Source organism: Carettochelys insculpta, chromosome 13 (genome assembly GCF_033958435.1).
Source record: "Carettochelys insculpta isolate YL-2023 chromosome 13, ASM3395843v1, whole genome shotgun sequence".
NCBI lineage: Eukaryota > Metazoa > Chordata > Testudines > Carettochelyidae > Carettochelys > Carettochelys insculpta.
In genome coordinates, this window is record NC_134149.1 from 6,994,541 (window position 1) to 7,013,627 (window position 19,087).

The following is a 19,087-nucleotide window of genomic DNA, read 5'->3' on the forward strand; positions in this document are numbered from 1 at the left end:
AACCAGCACAGTGCTTTGTCAGTGCACACCAATACCACCTGTGCGAAGAACCACATCTGGCACATGCCTGAATAAAAACCCACACAGCACAGCACCTTTCAGACGAAGTTTAAACTGAAAGAAGTCTGGCTATATAGCAGCACTCTCTGAATGCATTCTTACAGCAAAGAAGGTGGGAATTTTGTGGCAGAGTGCGGGATACAGTCTGATGGGTGATTAGCCCGAGGAAGGGATTGAAAAATGGATCCAATGACAATATTGTGCGTTTAATTAGCCGTATTTCTTTTCGCAAACATTAACCATCTAATCCACACAAGCTCCTCAGGCTGACAGCTTTCTTCATTTTGTTTGGGAAAGATGAGGGAGAGATGTTAAATTATTTGCTCTGGCAACTTTCTCTGGAAGCTGAATGCCTGCGCGGCTCCCCAGGAAAGATTCAAATGCCCCCCAGCTGATTAGCAGAGGGCACAGAGCCTTCCACAGTGGGCAGCATGTGTTTCAAGTCATGGTGCGCATAACAAAATGTATTCTGCCTACAAATGGAAAAAACTCTTCACCACAGAGCTTACACCTCTACAACAACCTCCTCCCCTCCAGTGAGGCTCAGAGCATGTAGGGGTGGGGGGCCGGGACATGGGGTATTCAGAGTCCCCCAAGCCAGAAGGACTACACAGCTATTTGTAGCACCCTCACTAAATCCCAACTCTGCCACCTCAGATTCAGAGATGTGGTGCCCTGAGGGGTTTTTGGCTGTGTAGATGTACCCACATGGGGTCAGTGTAAAAGCCGGGATTAGAACAAAGCAATTCCTTGTCCTCCGTTCAGCCATTGCGCCCAGCCCTTTGATTAGAGCCGCAAAACCCAGAGGAAAAAACAAAGGACGGCCTCACTTGCCCACACAGTTTCTGCAACTGGATCTGATCTTGTCTTAGTTTGGTGCAGGAATCAGGGACACAATGCAACAGGCTTTTCTGAAAGTGCAGATTTATTGACTAAAATGCTAGCTACTGAAACCGGCACATTTACAGCAAAGAGGCAATTTGTTGTGGGATGTGCCAAAAAATTCTCTCGTTTTTGCATCAGAACCTAGTTTTCAGGAAGCATCGTGGTAGATTATTTCACTGCACAATCTGCTCAGTCACCTTTCCCTTCCTGTCCTGAAATTACCCTCCAGACAATTTCAGACTGAGGGAGATACGGATGATACCACCGATTTTCACCAGTGTGCCATGAGCGCTGGCCAAGTGTGCTGTGAAATTTTGTCAATTTCTCCTTGCCCTACCATTTTGCAGAGTCTGGGGGTGCGGGGAAGGAACTGACGACCGAGTCTGCCTGAGCCCCAGCTGGTGTGGCGTTGGTCAACTTCCTCCTCTCTCCTCCGGGGGCTCTTTGCTGCGAGGGGAAAGGCTGATCCCAAAGGAGCCCGTTCATGCTGGGAGGCAGTAGACATGCTGCTTCCTGGCCCAAATGGGCTGTTGTGGCAAGCAGGGAGGGAAGGCGGGAGCCTGCTGGAGCTGGGAGGTGGTTTAAATGCCACATCCCAGCTCCACCGGGCTGACTGGGAGGAGTGACATTTCAGCAATTGACTCTGCTGGAAAAAGTGGGCGTGGTGTGGAATTGTTCCTCTCACTGAAGTGTGCCCTGTTACTGAAACAGTTGGGAAACACTGGCCTATACAGTCCTGCACAACTACACCATTTGCATTTCTCCCGCTTGCTTGCTACCCTCTTACCTGTCTTCCACAGCAGTCGCTCCAATCAAATGCATGTCACTCTCTATGTCATCAAATATCCTGGCCATCTTTTCTTCTCTATCTTGTAGAGCCATTTTTGCTTCACAGAGCTGCACATCAATTTTGTTATAGTCCTCGTAAGTTAGTTCTTTGAAGGCCACACAAAGGGTTCGATAGCCATCCTTGAAACAGAGAAATATGTGCACGAAAAAACACCTTTGAAACACAACCAACCATAGAATTTTTACTTTCTGTTTTTGCAGGTCACTCAGTGCCTGGAAAGAGCAGGTCCAATGTTAGAAGGGATTCTACCCCGTAAGGACTTTGTTTATCGATACATCTCCACAAGTGAAAAACCTGGGCCATGCAAACCATGCAAATACACTATAAACTGTAGAATAAACTGGGCATCTTTAGCAGCAAAAAGGTCACGAAAAATACAAATTATCAAAGGTAGCTGATTTACATACACTGCAGCATAGAAAGAAGAGGACCAACTAGATGACATAAGAATGAATAATTGTTTCAGCACATTCATTTTCAACATCTTTTCTCAATATAGCTCAATTTAAATAAATGTTTCTCAAAACACTGCATGCACAAAACAAATCTATAAACTGGTTCAAGCATTTCTCTACCAGACTAACAAAAAATTATTGTTATTACTATTTATTAATTCCTTGGGAGATGCTTTAATACAGTTTGAACTTCTCTCCTCTGACACCCTCAGCACCTCACCGGTGCTAGAAAAGAGAATTTGCCAGACCACAGGAAGTCAACATTGTCTAGCACATTTCTAACACTACTTCTGCTTATTATGCTCTTAGAAGACATTTAGGGGTAATTTACAGCTAAATAACAGCACAGAACACTGACAGCCCAGACTGGTGGCTGTAAACAAATTTTATGGAACCATGGGAAACTTGGCCACTCCCATGGTAAGTGGTCATCCGGCTAATTAAAATCATGCTGGATTACAGAGTTTGCTAAATGAGAGAAATTCAATCTGTACTAGCCTCCGCACATTCATTAGCAACATCTTTTCTCAACAGAGCCCAATTCAGATAAATGCCTCTCAGAACACTGCATGCACGGAAGTATAGACTGGTTCAAGCATTTCTCTACTAGGCTAAAGGGGCAGGGAGGAAGAGAAAGACTGTTGTTACTATTTTTCACTCCTCGGGAGATGCTTTGATACGAGAGGAATCAGGTACATCAGAAGTTAAAAGTTGGAAAACAAAAAGAAAGAAAAAGGAAACAAGTCAGACATGGGAACTGAAGCTCACATTTTCCCTCAATCCAAGGTCAGACCTTTGTCTTCAGAGAAAGGCTTCCCTTCCAAAGAGACCAAACCTGGCTCTGTGTACCCACTCACCATTGCGTTACGTTCTACGTGTGCTTTAGTTTGCTCTATTTCGTCATTTGGCACTCTTGGAAAAATAGACGAATCTGCTCCTTTACAGAAAAGGAGGAACCTTCCTGAAACAGAATTAGAAATCAGATTGAAGCATTCAAAACCTGTAGAGAAATTTAAAAGCCATTATTTTCAACGTGCCATATTCTTAGATGGAAAGAAGATATCTGGCAAGTTTGCCAATTTAGATATTTGTCATAGGTAGGGCTGGTAGCACCATCTATTATTAACGTTGCCTTAAAAGGTTGCCATCTATTATTCAGGACGACAAGCTCCAGTATAAGCTAATAACTCTGCCGAACACTAGCGTTTGGTCTGCAATTTTCCAGTCCGGGGATACCTGCCTCCCCTTGAATTTTTTGAATATTTCAGCCATTCCTGAGCACAAATGCTCTAGTGCCTTTGGAACAGCAGGCCTGAGCCTTTTGCTGGCCCTGTGAAAATCCACTTTAGTGTGGCCAAGCCATAAGCCCTAAATTCATCACACTCAGCAGCAGCTGTATAAACATTTCAAAGATTTTTAGCTGCTAAACTCTCCAAAGAGTCATTTGGCACTGGGCATGCTTCTGCCAGGGACTGAGCATCACTAACTTTGCCTCTGCGGGCCATGCCATAAGAGCAAGGGAGCCCCCCGGTCTTTTCTATGCCCTTATAGCACCTCCCACAAAAAGCCCTCAATGGATTCCAGCAACCTGGAGGAAGAAGCTGCCTAATTAAATGCAGAGCAGACAAGAGCCAAAGGGGTGTGTGTGTGTGTGACAGATGATGTCTCCTTATTTGGCCCTCTTGTGTGCACGCATTATGATCCAGCCTTTAATTACACAATCACTTGTTTTGCTCACAGGAACCTGCTCTAGGGAGGCCGGGGACAGCTTAGTGGCTAGAGCATTAGCCTTGTAAACCCAGAATTGTGAGCTCAGCCCTTGAGGGGGCCTTTCAAAGTTCTGGGGCAGGTTACATTAAAAAAGAAAAGAAAAAAAATTGTCATGGAGGGTGATATGTCCTGTTGTGGGGACAGGGGACTGGACTCAATGACCTCTCAAGGTCCCTTCCAGCTCTACAAGTTGGGTGGGTCTACACTAGGAACTAACTTCAAAGTTAGGCACTACATCAAAGTAGCCATCAGAGAGTCTACACACCTTTTTTTTTCCCTTACTTCGAAGGAGGGAGCCCAACTTCAAAGTCCTGACTCCATTCCTGGGAATGTAGTGCCCTACTTCAAACTAGAGTGCGTGTAGATGCTCAATTTCAAAGTTGCTTACTTCGAAGTAAGCAACTTCAAAGTTATTTTTGTAGGACAGACACAGCCGTTGTGTACACATCCATGTTCCAAGATCAATGTGAGCTGTGCGGTGATGGAGATGGTCAGAACAATCCCTGCCCCCGTGATGGGAGAAGCTGGGAAGTACTTTGTGAATGAGGCAGGGGACTGCAGGAAGAGAAGAGAGGAATGGGGCTCTACCCTGCAAGCATGGTACTTAAACCATGCTCAGCACAGGTGGTCGCAACTTGCCTGTTGCTTATTTTCTAGATGCTCCACATGAGACCATGTTGCTTGACTTGTAGAGGAGCTTGAGTGCTCACAGCTGCAACTGACGATAATGGGAGCTGTGCTTTCAACATGCAATGTCCTATATCAGTGTTTCTCAACCTTTTTCTTTTTTTTTCAAATAAAGTCCCCCTTTAAAAAATTATAAGTACCCCCAGTACCTACAATTGTCAGACATATAATTTTTTTTCTACCATTGCAAATGTGTGTTTAAACAACTTAATTGAAACTGGTTCACTGGCAGAAATTGCCTACAGGCAATAAACTTGCCACTGTACTTATGACTGTGCAAAAAAGATAAATAAAAAAAATTTAAATGAACATAAAGTAAGTCCAATATTTTATTCATAAAAACGTTGAGAAACACTATGTTAAAGTACTCTCTCGAAGAGCTCTGAGTACATGCACCCCTGGTTGAGAACCATTGTCCTATATAATTCCAGGTGCTCTGAAAAAATTAAATGAGCCTTTTTGCATTTCACAGTGGGCACCCAAAGTTATTGTACACGTTTCATTTCACTCTCTGTGCCTCAGCCTTTGCATCTGTAAAATGGGCTTAATATACCTCTCATCTCACAAGGGTGTCATGAGAATACATTCATTACTGTCTACAGAATGGTCAGGTGTTATACCAATTAGCACCTTTGGAAAGCTCATGAGGAGTTTAATAATTCTGTATTCAGAGCAGTAGGAATACTGCTCAGTAAACAGGGCCTCTGGCTACACATCCAACTCTGCAAAGAAAACAACATAGCGAATAGCTGCTCATTCAGTGAGGCAGGGGTTGGGGGACACCAGTGTGGTCACATAAGTAGAGATTGTATCAGAAAGTGCACGCAAGGGGGCTGAATTAAAGCTGTACAGGCAGACTTAATTCTACCATCTCCTATGGGGCGTGTGCTTGACTTTGCCATTGTCATATTTGTTTGTGTATGTAATCTCACACATCGATATTTATTGACACTCAGTTAATATTGACACAGGAAATCAGATAAGGAGGAAGGCATTATAAACATCATTCAAATTGGTTGTCCATCAATTACAGTTCTGAAAAACCAGCAGGGGTGAGAATACCTTCATCCCCAAAAGAAGACTAGCCAATTACAGGAGCTTATTTTACAGAACCACTCTCAACACTACAATTCAGCATCTTATAAATGGTTTGGAACTTGCTCTTTTGATCCTGCCTTCTATCAGCTGATTCAGATGAATAGGGTATGCCACCTTCCACGTACTCGGGTCTCTGGGTTGTGTGGTGGGTGGGTGCATGCATATTTATTGTAACTAGGGCCCTACCAAATTCACAGCCATGGAAAACATATCACAGGCTGGGTCTACACTGACCAGAGAAGATGGAATGCTTAGGTTCCATCTTCCGGGGTGCTGTTTCATGCATGCACAAAGTGGTGCGTTCCAGAATCAACGTCGACCCCAGAACTCCTTGAGAGCCACAAGGATTAAGGAATGCCGACAGGAGGAGCTCTCCCATTGGCATTCTGCAGTGAGGACAGGGGTGAATATCAATGGCTGCTAAATCGATTTTTGGTACGCAATTGGCATAGCAGCTGTCGATATTCAAGGTAAGTATAGACCCAACCACACACTGTAAAAGCTGCTTCCTTCCTCCTGCCCTCAGTGGAAACTGGATGTTTGTGTGTTCTCACCCTATACTGCATAGATTTCACAGGGTGGGCCAGTAGGCCTTATATTGGGGTTCAGTAGCAGTACAGAAGTAAGGATAAGCAATACTGCAATCCCCAGTACAATAACTTTGCTACCACCACACCACTCCTTTTAGGGTCAGAATCCCTACAACTACAAACAGTGAAATTTCAGACTTAAAAGGCTGAATTCATGAAATTTACTACAAAAAAACAAACGAAAAACCAAACCAAACGAACAAATAAACAACCCCCCAAAAAAAACGATGACCATGAAATTGATTCAAATGCACCAGGATTTTGGTAGGGCCACAATTATTATGTCGTTTTATTTAAGAAGAGATACAAACAGGTCTGAGGATGTGTTTCTGCTGCCTACTGAGTCAGATCAATGCCCAGGGATGTATAGCTAACTAAATTATTTAGCTGCCATACTGGCACACTTCAAGAAATTTGTTCCTGTTACACTGTCACTTAAGTCAGAGTTACACTCTGGCTATATTTGGTCCATCATGGCCATGAACATGCAGTTTGAAAGTCGGCATGTGCGGCTAGCAAACCACAATTCTAAATTAAAAACGTGTCACTTATAATTATTTTCCCCCTAAAGTGATTAAAACTTTTCCATGGCACCTACAAACTGGCCCAGCTTCAGCTGAAAATAAAAAGCTGAATTAGAATGTGGGAAAGCATCTCACGCCACCAATTTCTAATTATCTGGGCACTTCAGGCTCCTCAAAAATAATTCTTTTAAATGAACAATTGGATCATTTTTCAAATTCCAAATGAAGGGGAAAATAGTTTTCTTCCTAGCTAAGATTCCTTGGTTTGGCCTAGAATGTGGGACAAAACTGCATGGTCACCTTACAACGGAAACACTGGCAAATGCCATATTCAACATGACTCGCACAATCTTATGGAGCGTATGATCAGAAGCATGGCAGCAGAGCTGCTCTTCTCTGGGAATCTGCAGTGCACTTCCCTGTAGCTTTAGCTTGGGCATGCACCGTAAAGGAGCATCACAAATCTAATCGCTGGTCTCATTTTCACACTTCAAGGGCCACGTTCTCATACGCAGGAGTCTCTGAACTTGTAAAATGAGTGCAGTTTGCACTTATATCCAGTTCTGTCTTGTCTGGCAAGATCTACGGTCCAGCAGGACCCTGGGTGTTCCAGGACCAGAGAAGCTGGGGCCCGACTGGCATCTGCGGGTCTGTAGGACTAGTGCAGCTTGGTTGGGCTGGGGGACTGGGGCTACCGCCTGTCCCATGGCAGCCCGGTGAGCCTGAGTCCTGTGGGAAGGAGAGGTTGGAGCTGCTTGGGGCAGAAACCCTGGACCTCCCTTTGTTCAGCAAATTCAGTACCTTTCATGTCCCAACCATACCAGACTGGGGAGGTGGAACCTGTACCAGTGCAGTGGGGATATGCACAAATACATGAAAAGCATATGCAGTTCCTAGACTTGCATGTGCAAATGAGAGATTTTTGGGCTCTCAGGTGATGCGCGAGTCAATATTACCAGTGTAGCTAAGGCCCAGGAAATGTGATTTGTGTGTTGTAATGGGAAGTCTTGAATACATTCTCATGCAGATGTACGTTTTATACCCAGTGGCGCACACGGTTTTAAAAATACCTGTGCTGGTTTTCACAATAACACTCATCCGACGGCGGACAGGATCAAAATTCAGTACGTGAAGGAGCTGATACCTTGAAAAAGGAAAGAACAGATATTTGAGGACAGCAAACAAACAAAAACCCTTTCAAATTCAACGGAAAGCTCTCAGCCACAGGAACAGAGTGAACGCTCTCTATCCCGGCCTACAACTGACAGCTGCAAACAATGCCCAGTACCATCACTAAGAGGGCATGTGATTAGACAGAGTACAATGCAACTCCTGGGGCACGTCAGTCAAGGCAGAGCTGAGCTATAGTTTGCTGGAAAGCAACGTGCACAGCCACGTTATTCTCATTTTGTTGCTCTGTCATGATTGGTTTGAAAGACTTGCACAGCGTAACAATGCTGCAGTGTGCATTCAGAGTATGGAGATACCCTGTAGTAGCTGTCTAGATACTATTCCCTTGATGCGTGGCTGAAGTGAACAAGCAAGATGTGTGCTTGGCGCATCATCTGTGGCCCTAAATCATAGGTGACTGGCAACACCAAGTTGGTTGGAAGTCGGGGAAGCTAGTTAAGACCTTTCTGAGTCAGTGGACTGGTCAGAGGTTGCAGGTCCTGATTGGAATACCCAGCTGTCAATCAGGGCAAGCAGACTAAGAGGTTGGCTGAACACCAAAACCAGCAAACAGCAATTCTGCTTCCTCCCTTCATATGGAGAAATTCAAGATAAAGAGAAGTGTGAAGTTGAAGTCTGAAGTTAAACTTGCTAACGAGACAAAGTGAATGGGGCAGCCAGATCAGGCACTCCATCTTTCAAGTGAAACACATCCTGTAGGGCAGTGGTTCCCAACCTTTTCACTATTGCAGACCCCCAACAACCTTCTCAAACTGTTCATGGACCCCCATCAAAGCTGATTCTAGTCTCTCTGTGCACTTCATTCACTGAAAAAGGAAACCACAGCACAGATTTTCAGACAGCAATTAATAACAGTATTGCAAGAGATTTATTCTAAACATAATAATTGACTGTAAGTTTGCAATTTATTTAAACTTACTTTCTATGATCGTTTTTATCCATCTTTTATTTATTTTCTTTATTTATTGTGAACCCCCTGCAATATCCTCCAAGGACCCCAGGCTGGGAATCACAGCCTTAGGGTTTCCATCAGCAGATGCTGCATGATAAAGCTGAATTATTTTCACCCTAAAGGGAACTGGGGTTTGAGCAAGTTTACACAAAGGTTCAAGTCAGTACACAGGTGAAGCTTACAGCAGCATCTGCTCTCACATATTTACTGTCAAGGAGGTTATCACGACAATCCGAAGGCCCACAAGAGTTTCCAGGTCTCATACTGTGGGCAGGACATAATCAGTGAACCTTGTTTTAGGGTCTGATGAATGTGTTATTCAGCAAAAGCTGCAACTGATTTAACCTTTCAGCTAGCTCTTTGGTGCCAGGGCTCTGTCATTCGGATCGGCTTTCATGCAGACCAGTAATTAGTCTAATGCAGCCTGTTGCACTCTTTCCATCCTGCAGCATTTGCCATTTTTCCTAAATCTGATCAAAGCCATGTGCAAGCCAGCACTTGACAGAATGAGCTTGGTTAGCATGAGCAATATTCCTCACCACAGTTCAGCTGGACTTACTTCTCGATTTCATTTTTTTGGTTTTGTACTTTCATGTAATCACCTTCAAGTCCTAGAAAAGTGAAACCATACCTGTCAACAAACAAAGGACAGAAGGACGTTGAAAACGCTGGGACATAATTTACATTTGCAACACTCATTTTCATATTCTGAAACATGACATGGGTTACAGCATCCAATCCATAGACTTCAGTAGCTCACCAGGATATTCTTTGCATTTCCTTATGACCACACTCTTAAAGAGTGCTCAATCGTAACAGAGAAAACTCTGAAGTCTCTACAGGCCCTGTGATTTAACACTTGTATATATTGTGCTATATTTACAGCAAAAATAAACTTGCTTGATATGCTATTACGCCTCTAAATAATAACAATAAGGTAATACAAGTACATCAGAAAAGGCTACCAATGGTGGCTTTCACCAAGGAGATTTGTCTTTTCCTTGACACGCATACAGCACTCATTTTTAGTTCTACAATGGTACAGAACACAGCAACGTTCAAAGAAACTTGAATAGAGCATGGCTCTGTTTAATCAATCATCTTGGGATTATAATTCCCAAACATTTGCTTTTTGTGAAGATAGAAATATCGATTAAGGCACAACTCTGTAATGGGCCAAAATCTACTAAGTTCAACACCCATTTCAACCACAATTTTTCTGCTGCTTTTTCCTACACTCTGAAGTTTTCCGTGTTGATTACAGGCCATGAGAATTTTTTATTCCGAAAAAATTAATAGGGCAGTTTCTGGGTTCTGTGAAGTCCTGCTCCACAGTACACATTAATTACAAGAGTAAGAAAAACCAGCAGCTCTGAAAACATGCTGAATGCCCTTACTTTTTGGCACCTTCTACCAAAGCTATTTCATCTGGAGAGGAGGAGATATAGGTACATTTGGGCTTTGGGTTTACGATCAATCCATCTACGGTGTCTCCTTCTTTAATCTGAACCGTATGGCACAGACACAAAGCACGCAGGAACAGTTCTTCTCGACACTAGAGCCAAAAAAAAAAAAAAGGGAAATGAGTTCATTACCAGCTTCTTTTCCTGCCTGGGGTGCCAAACAGGATTAATTTTCAGTAATAAGTGGAAAGAACTACTATTCTAATTAAGCTGCTGAGTCTTAAAGATCAGGATTTGGCCAGAATGACCAGCCTTGTAGGCTGGAACATTCAAAAGAAGCTAACATATTAACACCCAAATCCTTACTCTGTCAGCCACCTTTGAAAAAATCTTTGTCTTAAACGGGAATGTCATTTGTTCTGTGTCTTTCATCCCATGGCACTTCAAAAACATACCCGCGTACATCTCCGCTGAATTGCTTCAGAGATTGAGAGCAGCAACCTAATAGAACAACTGCTGACGGGCTGGAAAACTGAGCTGAAGAGGATGGTGCAAAGCTCTGCTCTTGCACAAACTGGTTTGGTATCATTAATGGCCCCGCAATCAGAAAGGAGCTCTGGTCACATGTAACCGCTAATTCACACTGCCTTTTTTTTTAAGCGGGATGCAGGGTAAATGGAGCTCAAACAAGGCAGAGAATAAAAGCAGCACTCTCATTCAATCATTTATTTTATTGCAATGTGTGATTCTTCTAGCTATGATGACACTTCAGCAATGCAACTGAACAGTAACTTCTGCTACAGCTTTGTTTAGTGCAAACAGATGTGTTCTTTTCTTCACTTGTCATTACTGCTACACAGACTCAACGTACGGTCACCAAGAATAATAGCTAACATTGGAACCTAAACCTAACTCTCGGGAGCAAACCTCCTGAACATGGGGATGGATGGGGGACCCAGTTCTCCAGAGTGTTTCTAAGTGGCTGACCCCAAATGCAGGTTCTGGACACTGCCAAACTTAAAGGTGTTCAAAACCTGTGCCTGCATTTTTGATGTTTGCACCCATCTCTAGTAATTGTTAACTCCTACAGAATCGGAGCAGAAAATGAAAAGACAGAAGTTACCAAAACCCAGCTCTACCTTCTCTGCTCTCCCATAATAGTTCAGGGGTCCATCTGTGCAAGATAACCCATCAACCTCTGAAACACCGCCTTTGTACTTGTGTCCATCTATGCAGCATTCAATGAACTTCATGTTGTTTTCTGTGAGGGTTCCCGTTTTGTCGGTGAACACATACTCAACCTACAAGAAGGGAAGGAAGACACTGTTATTTATTCTTCAGTACATTCCTAACTTTCATGTGTCGAAAAGAAGGAGAATAACTGACAATTTAGTCAGGCCTGGTCCAGGAGAGAATCACTGGCACTCGCTGAACTTGGATTTCACAAGTTTAGGGTAAGTTTTATTAACACAAAGACAGACAATATTGCATTCACTACACAATTGACCTGCCTAGTTTTCAAAACTCTCCAAGGACCTATCTTACAGCCCTTCGTTACTCCCCTTGTATCCTGCCCATTTCCCCAACTCATCTTTCTTCGACAGTGCTCTGCTTAGCACTGACTCAAAGAAAGCATCACATAAAATACCAAAATTTCGATTTTTGAAAAAAATCTGTAATATGCCATTTTAAACTATGGCTCAATATAAAAAGTTTCCATTCATTTTTTTTCCAACAAAGAAAAGAGATTCCAATTTGAACACTTGTGTTTGAACAAACAAACGAACAAGCAAACAAACCACAAGCAGTCCTGTGGCACCTTAAAGACTAACAATCTTATTGATTCATAAGGTCATGAGTTTTCGTGGGCAATCTGATGAAGTTTGTCTTACTCACAACCTATTAAATAAAATTGCTCGTCTTTAAGGTGCTACAGGACTGCTTGAGTTTTTTTGGTGATTGAGAGAGAGAGAGAGAAGCTACAGTCTAACAGGGTCTAACGCCCGCTGAGTGCTTTTAAACAAATAAACATTTCTCTGCAGTGCCTGAACTCAACGGAGGTACATGAAAATGAGAGGGGTTTTATACAGAAGAAAATAAAAATTGACTTCTCCGACTGTCCCAGTTGAAAAAAATGCAACAAGGAAACACGGTGTAACACCAGGGAAACCAAAATTGTCTTTAAAAAGCCCTGCAGTTGTTTAATCAGCACTGGCTGTACAAAATCATTTGTTTGCTCTATACGGGTTTTATGCTGACAAAGTGATTAAATTAGTTCATGGTGGTTTCAAATTACACATTTTCTTCAGAGGAACAAAAGGTGGTTGTACCACTATCATTGGCACTGTGCTGTTGTGATTGAACAGAGTGAAACATTAGCGACTTGAAAGTCCCAGAAGTGCAGAGAAAATAGCAGCAACACAGTCGCATATCCAAGGCCGGCAGTCAGTGAGAGATTACCAGATCTGTGCTTTCCTCACTAAACCGCAAAGAGAAAGCTGACTAAGAATTTTAAATTTTTCATCGATTCAATGAAAGCAAACAAAAGTATTGACATGCGGAGTTTGGGTTTATAGATGCAGAGGGGTAGCCGTGTTAGTCTGTAGCTTCACGAATAACAAGCAGCCCTGTAGCTGCAAACTGATACAGTTTCCATTGGCCAGGCAATTGATAAGCTCCTCTGGGGTTTTCAGAAGCAAATAGCATCACACTAAACCTAAATTACCACCAAAATACTTATAGTTAGATGTTGACAGGCACATGTGTAACTTGCAGATAAAGGTTTTAATATGGGAGGAGGAGTAACTACCGCAGCAGTGGCTGCAGTCCTGGCACAAATACAGCAATCAGCTCTCTGTCCTACCCTGCAGCCAAGAGCTTGGCTCTGAGCAGCACCTTCCCTCCCTGCCACAACCTGGTGGCGGCTGCTCCCAGCTCCTCCCCTGCCTGAGGCCAGAGGCAGTCCAGCTCTGCCCTGCCTCCCTTACTGCACCGCGGGATCTGCCAACAGCAACCTCCCACAAGGCTTCCTGCCCAGCAGGCAGATGCAATTGTGTGATGTCATTCTGCCACTCAGGGGATAAAGAGGGGCGCTGGTGAGTGTAGCCAGCAGGGAGTGCAGCCCTGCAGCATAATTCTAAAATAAATCAAGGGGACTGTAAATACCACAGAGGCTGAACCTCTGAAATCCAGGACTCTCTTGTCTGGCAGGACCACGGATGTTGCTGGGCCAGACAGACAGACAGAGAATCTCAGTGGCTGGGAGTGGAGACCTGCTCAGAACCTGGTGAACGTGAGCCTTGGCCCTGGCTGGGCAGCCACAGCTGTGCTGGTTTGGTGCGGCAGGACTGACCAGCAGCAGTCAGAGAGCCACAGTTGAGGTGGGATCAGGAAGCCGTGGCCAGGCCAAGGAATGGCAGCTCATGGCCTGGGACAGGAAGTTGGCGGCCCCCTGCTTGCGGCTGGGGAGCAGAGGCTGTGGCTGGGAACCTGGCGGCCCAATGTTGGAGCCATGAACTGGAAGCCAGCAGCATGACATCTGGGAAGTGGCTGGGGATGGCAGCTGGGAACTCCGCATCCTCTTACATGCAGCGCTGGCTAAGAACCACTACTAAAAGCCTTCTATCTGGATCAATACTCTGGAGCTTTTCTACCTCTAGGTTTTGGATATGAAAATATTTCCCTAGGCACGCAGCTGTTCCTAGAAAGGTAAATAGAACCACCGGAAAGGCAGGGAATTATCTCATGGATGTGTAAGCCACAGGCATTGGGACTACTGAGAAGGGACAGTGAAGCCTGCTCTATAGCCTGAGCTAAGCAAGCTGGCTTTTAGCCTATGCACTAGAGGCTCATGGCTTTAGCCCCAAAAGGTCCCAGGTTCAATCCCACCTGCTGATGAACCTGGGTCTGGCAGCTTTACAAAGTGGAGGCTCTTATAAAAATCTGAAATCAACATGTGCTGCATCAGAGCTTCCTACCAATGCGAAACAAAGCAAAATAAACGTCAACTCGCTCTAAACACCAATCAGCAGAGGTGGGGAAAGTACCCCAAAAGTTACTTGAGTAAATGTACAGCTGCATGGGGGGGTTGGGGCTGTATTTAAGTACAAGGCCAGCGGCAGCGTCCCCCCCGCCCCCGTCCGAAAAACTACTTGAGTGAAAGTGTACACACATAACATCTTGATTGTAATTAAGTATTCAGAAGTGAAAGTAGCCGCACTTTTACTCAAGTCACTTTTTTGGGTAGTTTTTCCTCTCTGCCAATCACTGATGATTGTTCCCTACTCAAAGCACAAACAGAAGAAATCACCCTACCCCACAGCTTCTGACAGCCTTGGGGGTAGAACCAGTTTGCTCCTATGCTCCAAGGATTCCTGGTGGCTAGAACAGCCCTTGGGTGGGGAAGGCAGCAGCTGAAAGTAAGGGTATGTCTGTCTACACTACTGGGAAGATAGACCTGGTCAAGTTCACTCTTCCAGAGTTCAGTGTTGCAGTCCTGGTAGGGACACATGAAATTGAACTATCTGGGGTCAGCACTTGAGCCCTGTACTCCTCGATAATGCAAGAGTTTCTCCTGTCAACCTCCCTCTGTGTAGACAGCCAGGTAGGTCAATTATAGAGAAGTCAATTCTAGCTGCCTAGTGTAGACCAAACCTAAAAGAAGACATGAAACCGCTCGAAGTAGTACCATGGCCCAAACTAGGTTCAGGCAAGACATAGGCTGGGGTGGTATGCAGTAGTAGTAAAAGACTTGTTTTGGACACCTTTCCTCAGATGCACTGGGCTCTGCTCCAGCACATCTGAAGTTGTGCCCACAAGTTCTTCAATGCAGGATACCGCTATAGCTGTTTTAGTCCAAGGAACAGTTGCATAGTTTTACCATGAGACACTGTTCATCCATCTGACTTTAACATTAGCTAATACAAAACGGGCACGTGTTCTGACCTGACCAAGTTCTTCGTTGAGGTCCGAGGTATTCACCAGAGCCCCTTCCCTTATTTCTTCATCATACAGCTCTTGATCCCAAGAAATAAAGAAGGAGCCCAGGAATTTTTGCATTTCTACGGTAACATACATGGAGACCGGGATAATGAAATTGAAGAGAACCATAAATGACAGGAAATCTGTGAACATGCTCAAGATCTGTAAAGGGAAGAAAAGCAGTTAGAGGCAGCGTGTGCCAATCAGATATCCCACGCAGAAGGATACAGACACAATCCACAATAACACACTCCAGATTCTAACCAGGATTTTCTTCTTTAATGATGAAAAGAGGGCTTGATGTGAAAAATGAAACCCTTGAGAAGATGAAGGTTAATGGACCACATTGCCCTTGGTTCTGTCTTGGCAATCTCACTGACCTGCAGAGCTGTGAAGGTGTAACTGAACAGAACTGGGCCCAACATGGCCTTTTGTATACAACAGGGGTGGGCAAATATCAGCCCACAGGCTGCATCCAGTCCAATGGGGTTAGTCCCTGGCAAGCCCCCACATCTCAATTTACCTGCGCCTCTTCAGGTATTGAGCCATCTCAGCTCTCGTTGGCTGGAGAGTGCCATTCACGGCCAATGGGAGCAGCCGGAAGCGGTGTGTCTCTCTGCGCCACTTTCTGCTATTCCCACTGGCCACAAACGGTGACAGGCAGCCAGTGAAAGCTGCGATCACCTGATGCCTGCAGAAGTGCAGGTAAATATAACAGCGGCAGCAGCACTTTTTTATTGTCCATCCTGATCTACAAGCATAAGGACAATCTAAACCAATGTTGTATCCAAACACTGTTCTGTAAGTACAACAGGCCTGATTCTGAGCTCACATAAACAAATTCAAATCAGAAAAAACTGCTCTGATAGCAGCAGTGCGACACCCTGTCAAATTACTGCAAGTGAAATCACAAACAAACCTCCTGAGTCTCTGAGAACAAATAAAATAAATGTGGACACGAGGCCAACATTTTCAGGCTCAGTTACTTAAAATCTCGAACATCTACATCCATGTTTAGACACCTAATGAAAGGGCCTCCAAGTCTAAATCTATGTACTCAAGTTTGAAAACTGGCTGAAGTTCAGATATGCACCAAGCACTTGTTTCCGTGTAGAGTACATAGAAGTGGCATAAATTCGACATATCTGTCTTTCGTCACTAAATAAGAGGCAGCCATTTAGAAACATAAATAGCTTGCCAACCATTCTTTGTGAGAATACCACCAACACATGTGCAGCTTTGGCATCTGAGGGTAGGTCTATACTTACTGGAAGACTGACCCTGACCAGGTAGATCTTCCAGGGTTTGATTTAGCGTGCCTAATGGGAACATGCTAAATCAAACCATCAGGGCTCAGTAGTTCACCCTGACACTCCTCATTCTCACCAGGACCTTCTCTCTGAGGACAGTCTGGTAAGTCAATCTCAGATACATCGATTACAGCTATGCAACTGTTGTGGCTTGAACTGCGTACCTAGGATTAACTTTCAGGTCCAGTGTAGACCTGCCCTTAGTCTTCCTCTGCACTGTCTTGCCCAATTAATCCCAAGTGTTCTTGCAGATAAATAACAAGAGTGGCACACAGCAGGCGAGACACGAAATAATGACAAGGGAAAGGAAAAGGAACTAAGTGAAGAACAGTCCTTCCCTTACTATGTATTCCAAACAACATGCAGGGAAGGCCATGGTGAGCAGATTAAATAAAAAACTGTCAGAATAAAATAAGGCTGGGGAGATCCTGAAACACAAGCCCATTTACCTTGAAAGTCTCTCTCTCTTTTTTGGTCTTTTGGTTATACCATGGATCATCATTAAATGGATTACTCTGCCAGATGTATTTCAAAGTGGTGCACACTGTAGCTTTACTCAGTAAGATGCATAAATACACTATCAAGAAAGCGTTGATTGATCTGAAAAATAGGTTTATTTTTAAAAGCCACGCAGCTGTTTTTAACACTCAGTCATGCAACCAATCACAATTAGACTGTCCTACTTTTAAAAGAAAAACTCTAGAGCAGGAACAGAGAGGGAGCCATGCTAGTCTATACACTATCAAAACAAAAAGCAGTCAAGTAGCACTTTAAAGACTAGCAAAATGGTTTATTAGGTGAGCTTTCGTGGGACAGACCCACTTCTTCAGACCATAGCCAGACCAGACTCTACAGCAGGAGTGAGCAAACTTTTTACTTCGGGCCCGACTTTTTGCCTCTCCAATTAGCACGCCCCCCACATCCCTAACACCTGTCTAATGTCATCCAAACAGATGGAAATTTCAGTTATGTTCATATGAAAACAAAAAAACAAAAACAAAACAAAAAGAAAAAACCCCTCCCCCCAAAAAAACCTTTTGGCATGTGTAAAAGTAAATAAGCAGAACATAAAAACGTCATTGATCGGTATATAAACGTGAATACAAATACACAAAACCAAGTATTAGTGTTAGTCTGTATCTGCAAAAGCAAAGAGAAAGTCTGTAAAGTGCCACAGGACAACAAATTTTTTTGGATCATAAGTTTTATGGGCAAAGACCCGCTTCAACAGATCTGACGAAGCGGGTCTTTGCCCACAAAAGCTTATGCTCCAAAAAATCTGTTAGTCTGCAAGGTGCCACAGCACTGCTTGTTCTTCTATAAAAACAGTAACATATTTCAACATGTCAACGAGATGGATAAACCTGAGACCCAGCAGCCAATTGTGCTGCACTCCCCTTATAAAATTTCATGCCCCCTTCCCTCAAGAGGGCACACCCCTTCTGCAGAGTACTGCTTTTGACAGCTTTGATTTTAGGGTCAAGTCCAGGATTTTTAACCCTTCTCACCCAGTAGATAAAGCACAAGCCTGAAGTAATACGTTAAAAAAGGTCTAAACACAATAGCTTTGTTTCAAGAGACATGCTTAACCCAATAAGCAGATTTTCTACACAGGGTGTATCTGAAACAAAAGACAGCAAATCATGAGATTATTTCTGCACAAATGAAACCATAAGGAAAGGAACAGTTTCTATAAACTTTTCTCTTTCTGAAGCACACTTACTTTTCTACGACTGAACGTTTTTGTGATTTGCCTTGGTAGTTCAAAGCCATTTTTGTTTCCATTCCAGTATAAACCGCAACACCTAGAGAATATGAAATGATTGCAATGATTACCTTTCTGAGTTGCAAGCTCTGCACAGTGCTTTGAGACAGTGGTTCTCAACCAGGGGTACACGTACACAGGGCTGTTCCAGAGGGTACATTCAGTGTTTCTCAACCTTTTCTATGATAAATATTGGACTAATTTTTTTAATTCACCCTTTTTGCCCATCCATAAGCACACTGCCAAGTGTATTGCCTATAGGGAATTTCTTCCAACGAACAAGTTACGATGAAGTTGTTTAAACAAACGTGTTGCAACGACAGAAAAAAACTGTGTGTCTGAAAATTGTTAAGTATTGGGGGCACTTTTTTTAAAAGGGGGTACTTTATAAAAAAAGGTTGAGAAACACTGCTTTAAGATACCAGCCTTTGTACGGTACTTTCAGATTGGCTATCCACAGACTGCAGTATAACCCAAGTGTTGTGCTTTTTTATTTAAGCTAGCAATCCCCACTGGTATTGAATAATGCTAACACAAGTGCTACAATAAATCTTCTGAACAACAGCG

General features: G+C 43.6%; 1 protein-coding gene across 5 annotated transcripts in view; it reads right to left on the minus strand.

The window, feature by feature from the left end:
• The window catches only part of ATP11C (ATPase phospholipid transporting 11C (ATP11C blood group)), a 125,002-nt gene that overhangs the window by 31,847 nt on the left and 74,068 nt on the right, over nt 1-19,087 (minus strand). For all 5 annotated transcript variants that reach the window (XR_012647384.1, XM_075008176.1, XM_075008173.1 and 2 more), the window contains exons 10-18: nt 18,479-18,560; nt 17,205-17,355; nt 15,410-15,607; nt 11,605-11,766; nt 10,460-10,617; nt 9,622-9,693; nt 7,990-8,063; nt 3,108-3,211; nt 1,733-1,914 (exon numbers count right to left, since the gene is read on the minus strand). Coding sequence is in view for 4 of the 5 variants with exons in the window: in XM_075008176.1 (XP_074864277.1) it covers nt 1,733-1,914; nt 3,108-3,211; nt 7,990-8,063; nt 9,622-9,693; nt 10,460-10,617; nt 11,605-11,766; nt 15,410-15,607; nt 17,205-17,355; nt 18,479-18,560 (1,183 nt within the window). In the remaining variant the exon portion in view is untranslated. The remainder of the gene's footprint in view (nt 1-1,732; nt 1,915-3,107; nt 3,212-7,989; nt 8,064-9,621; nt 9,694-10,459; nt 10,618-11,604; nt 11,767-15,409; nt 15,608-17,204; nt 17,356-18,478; nt 18,561-19,087) is intronic.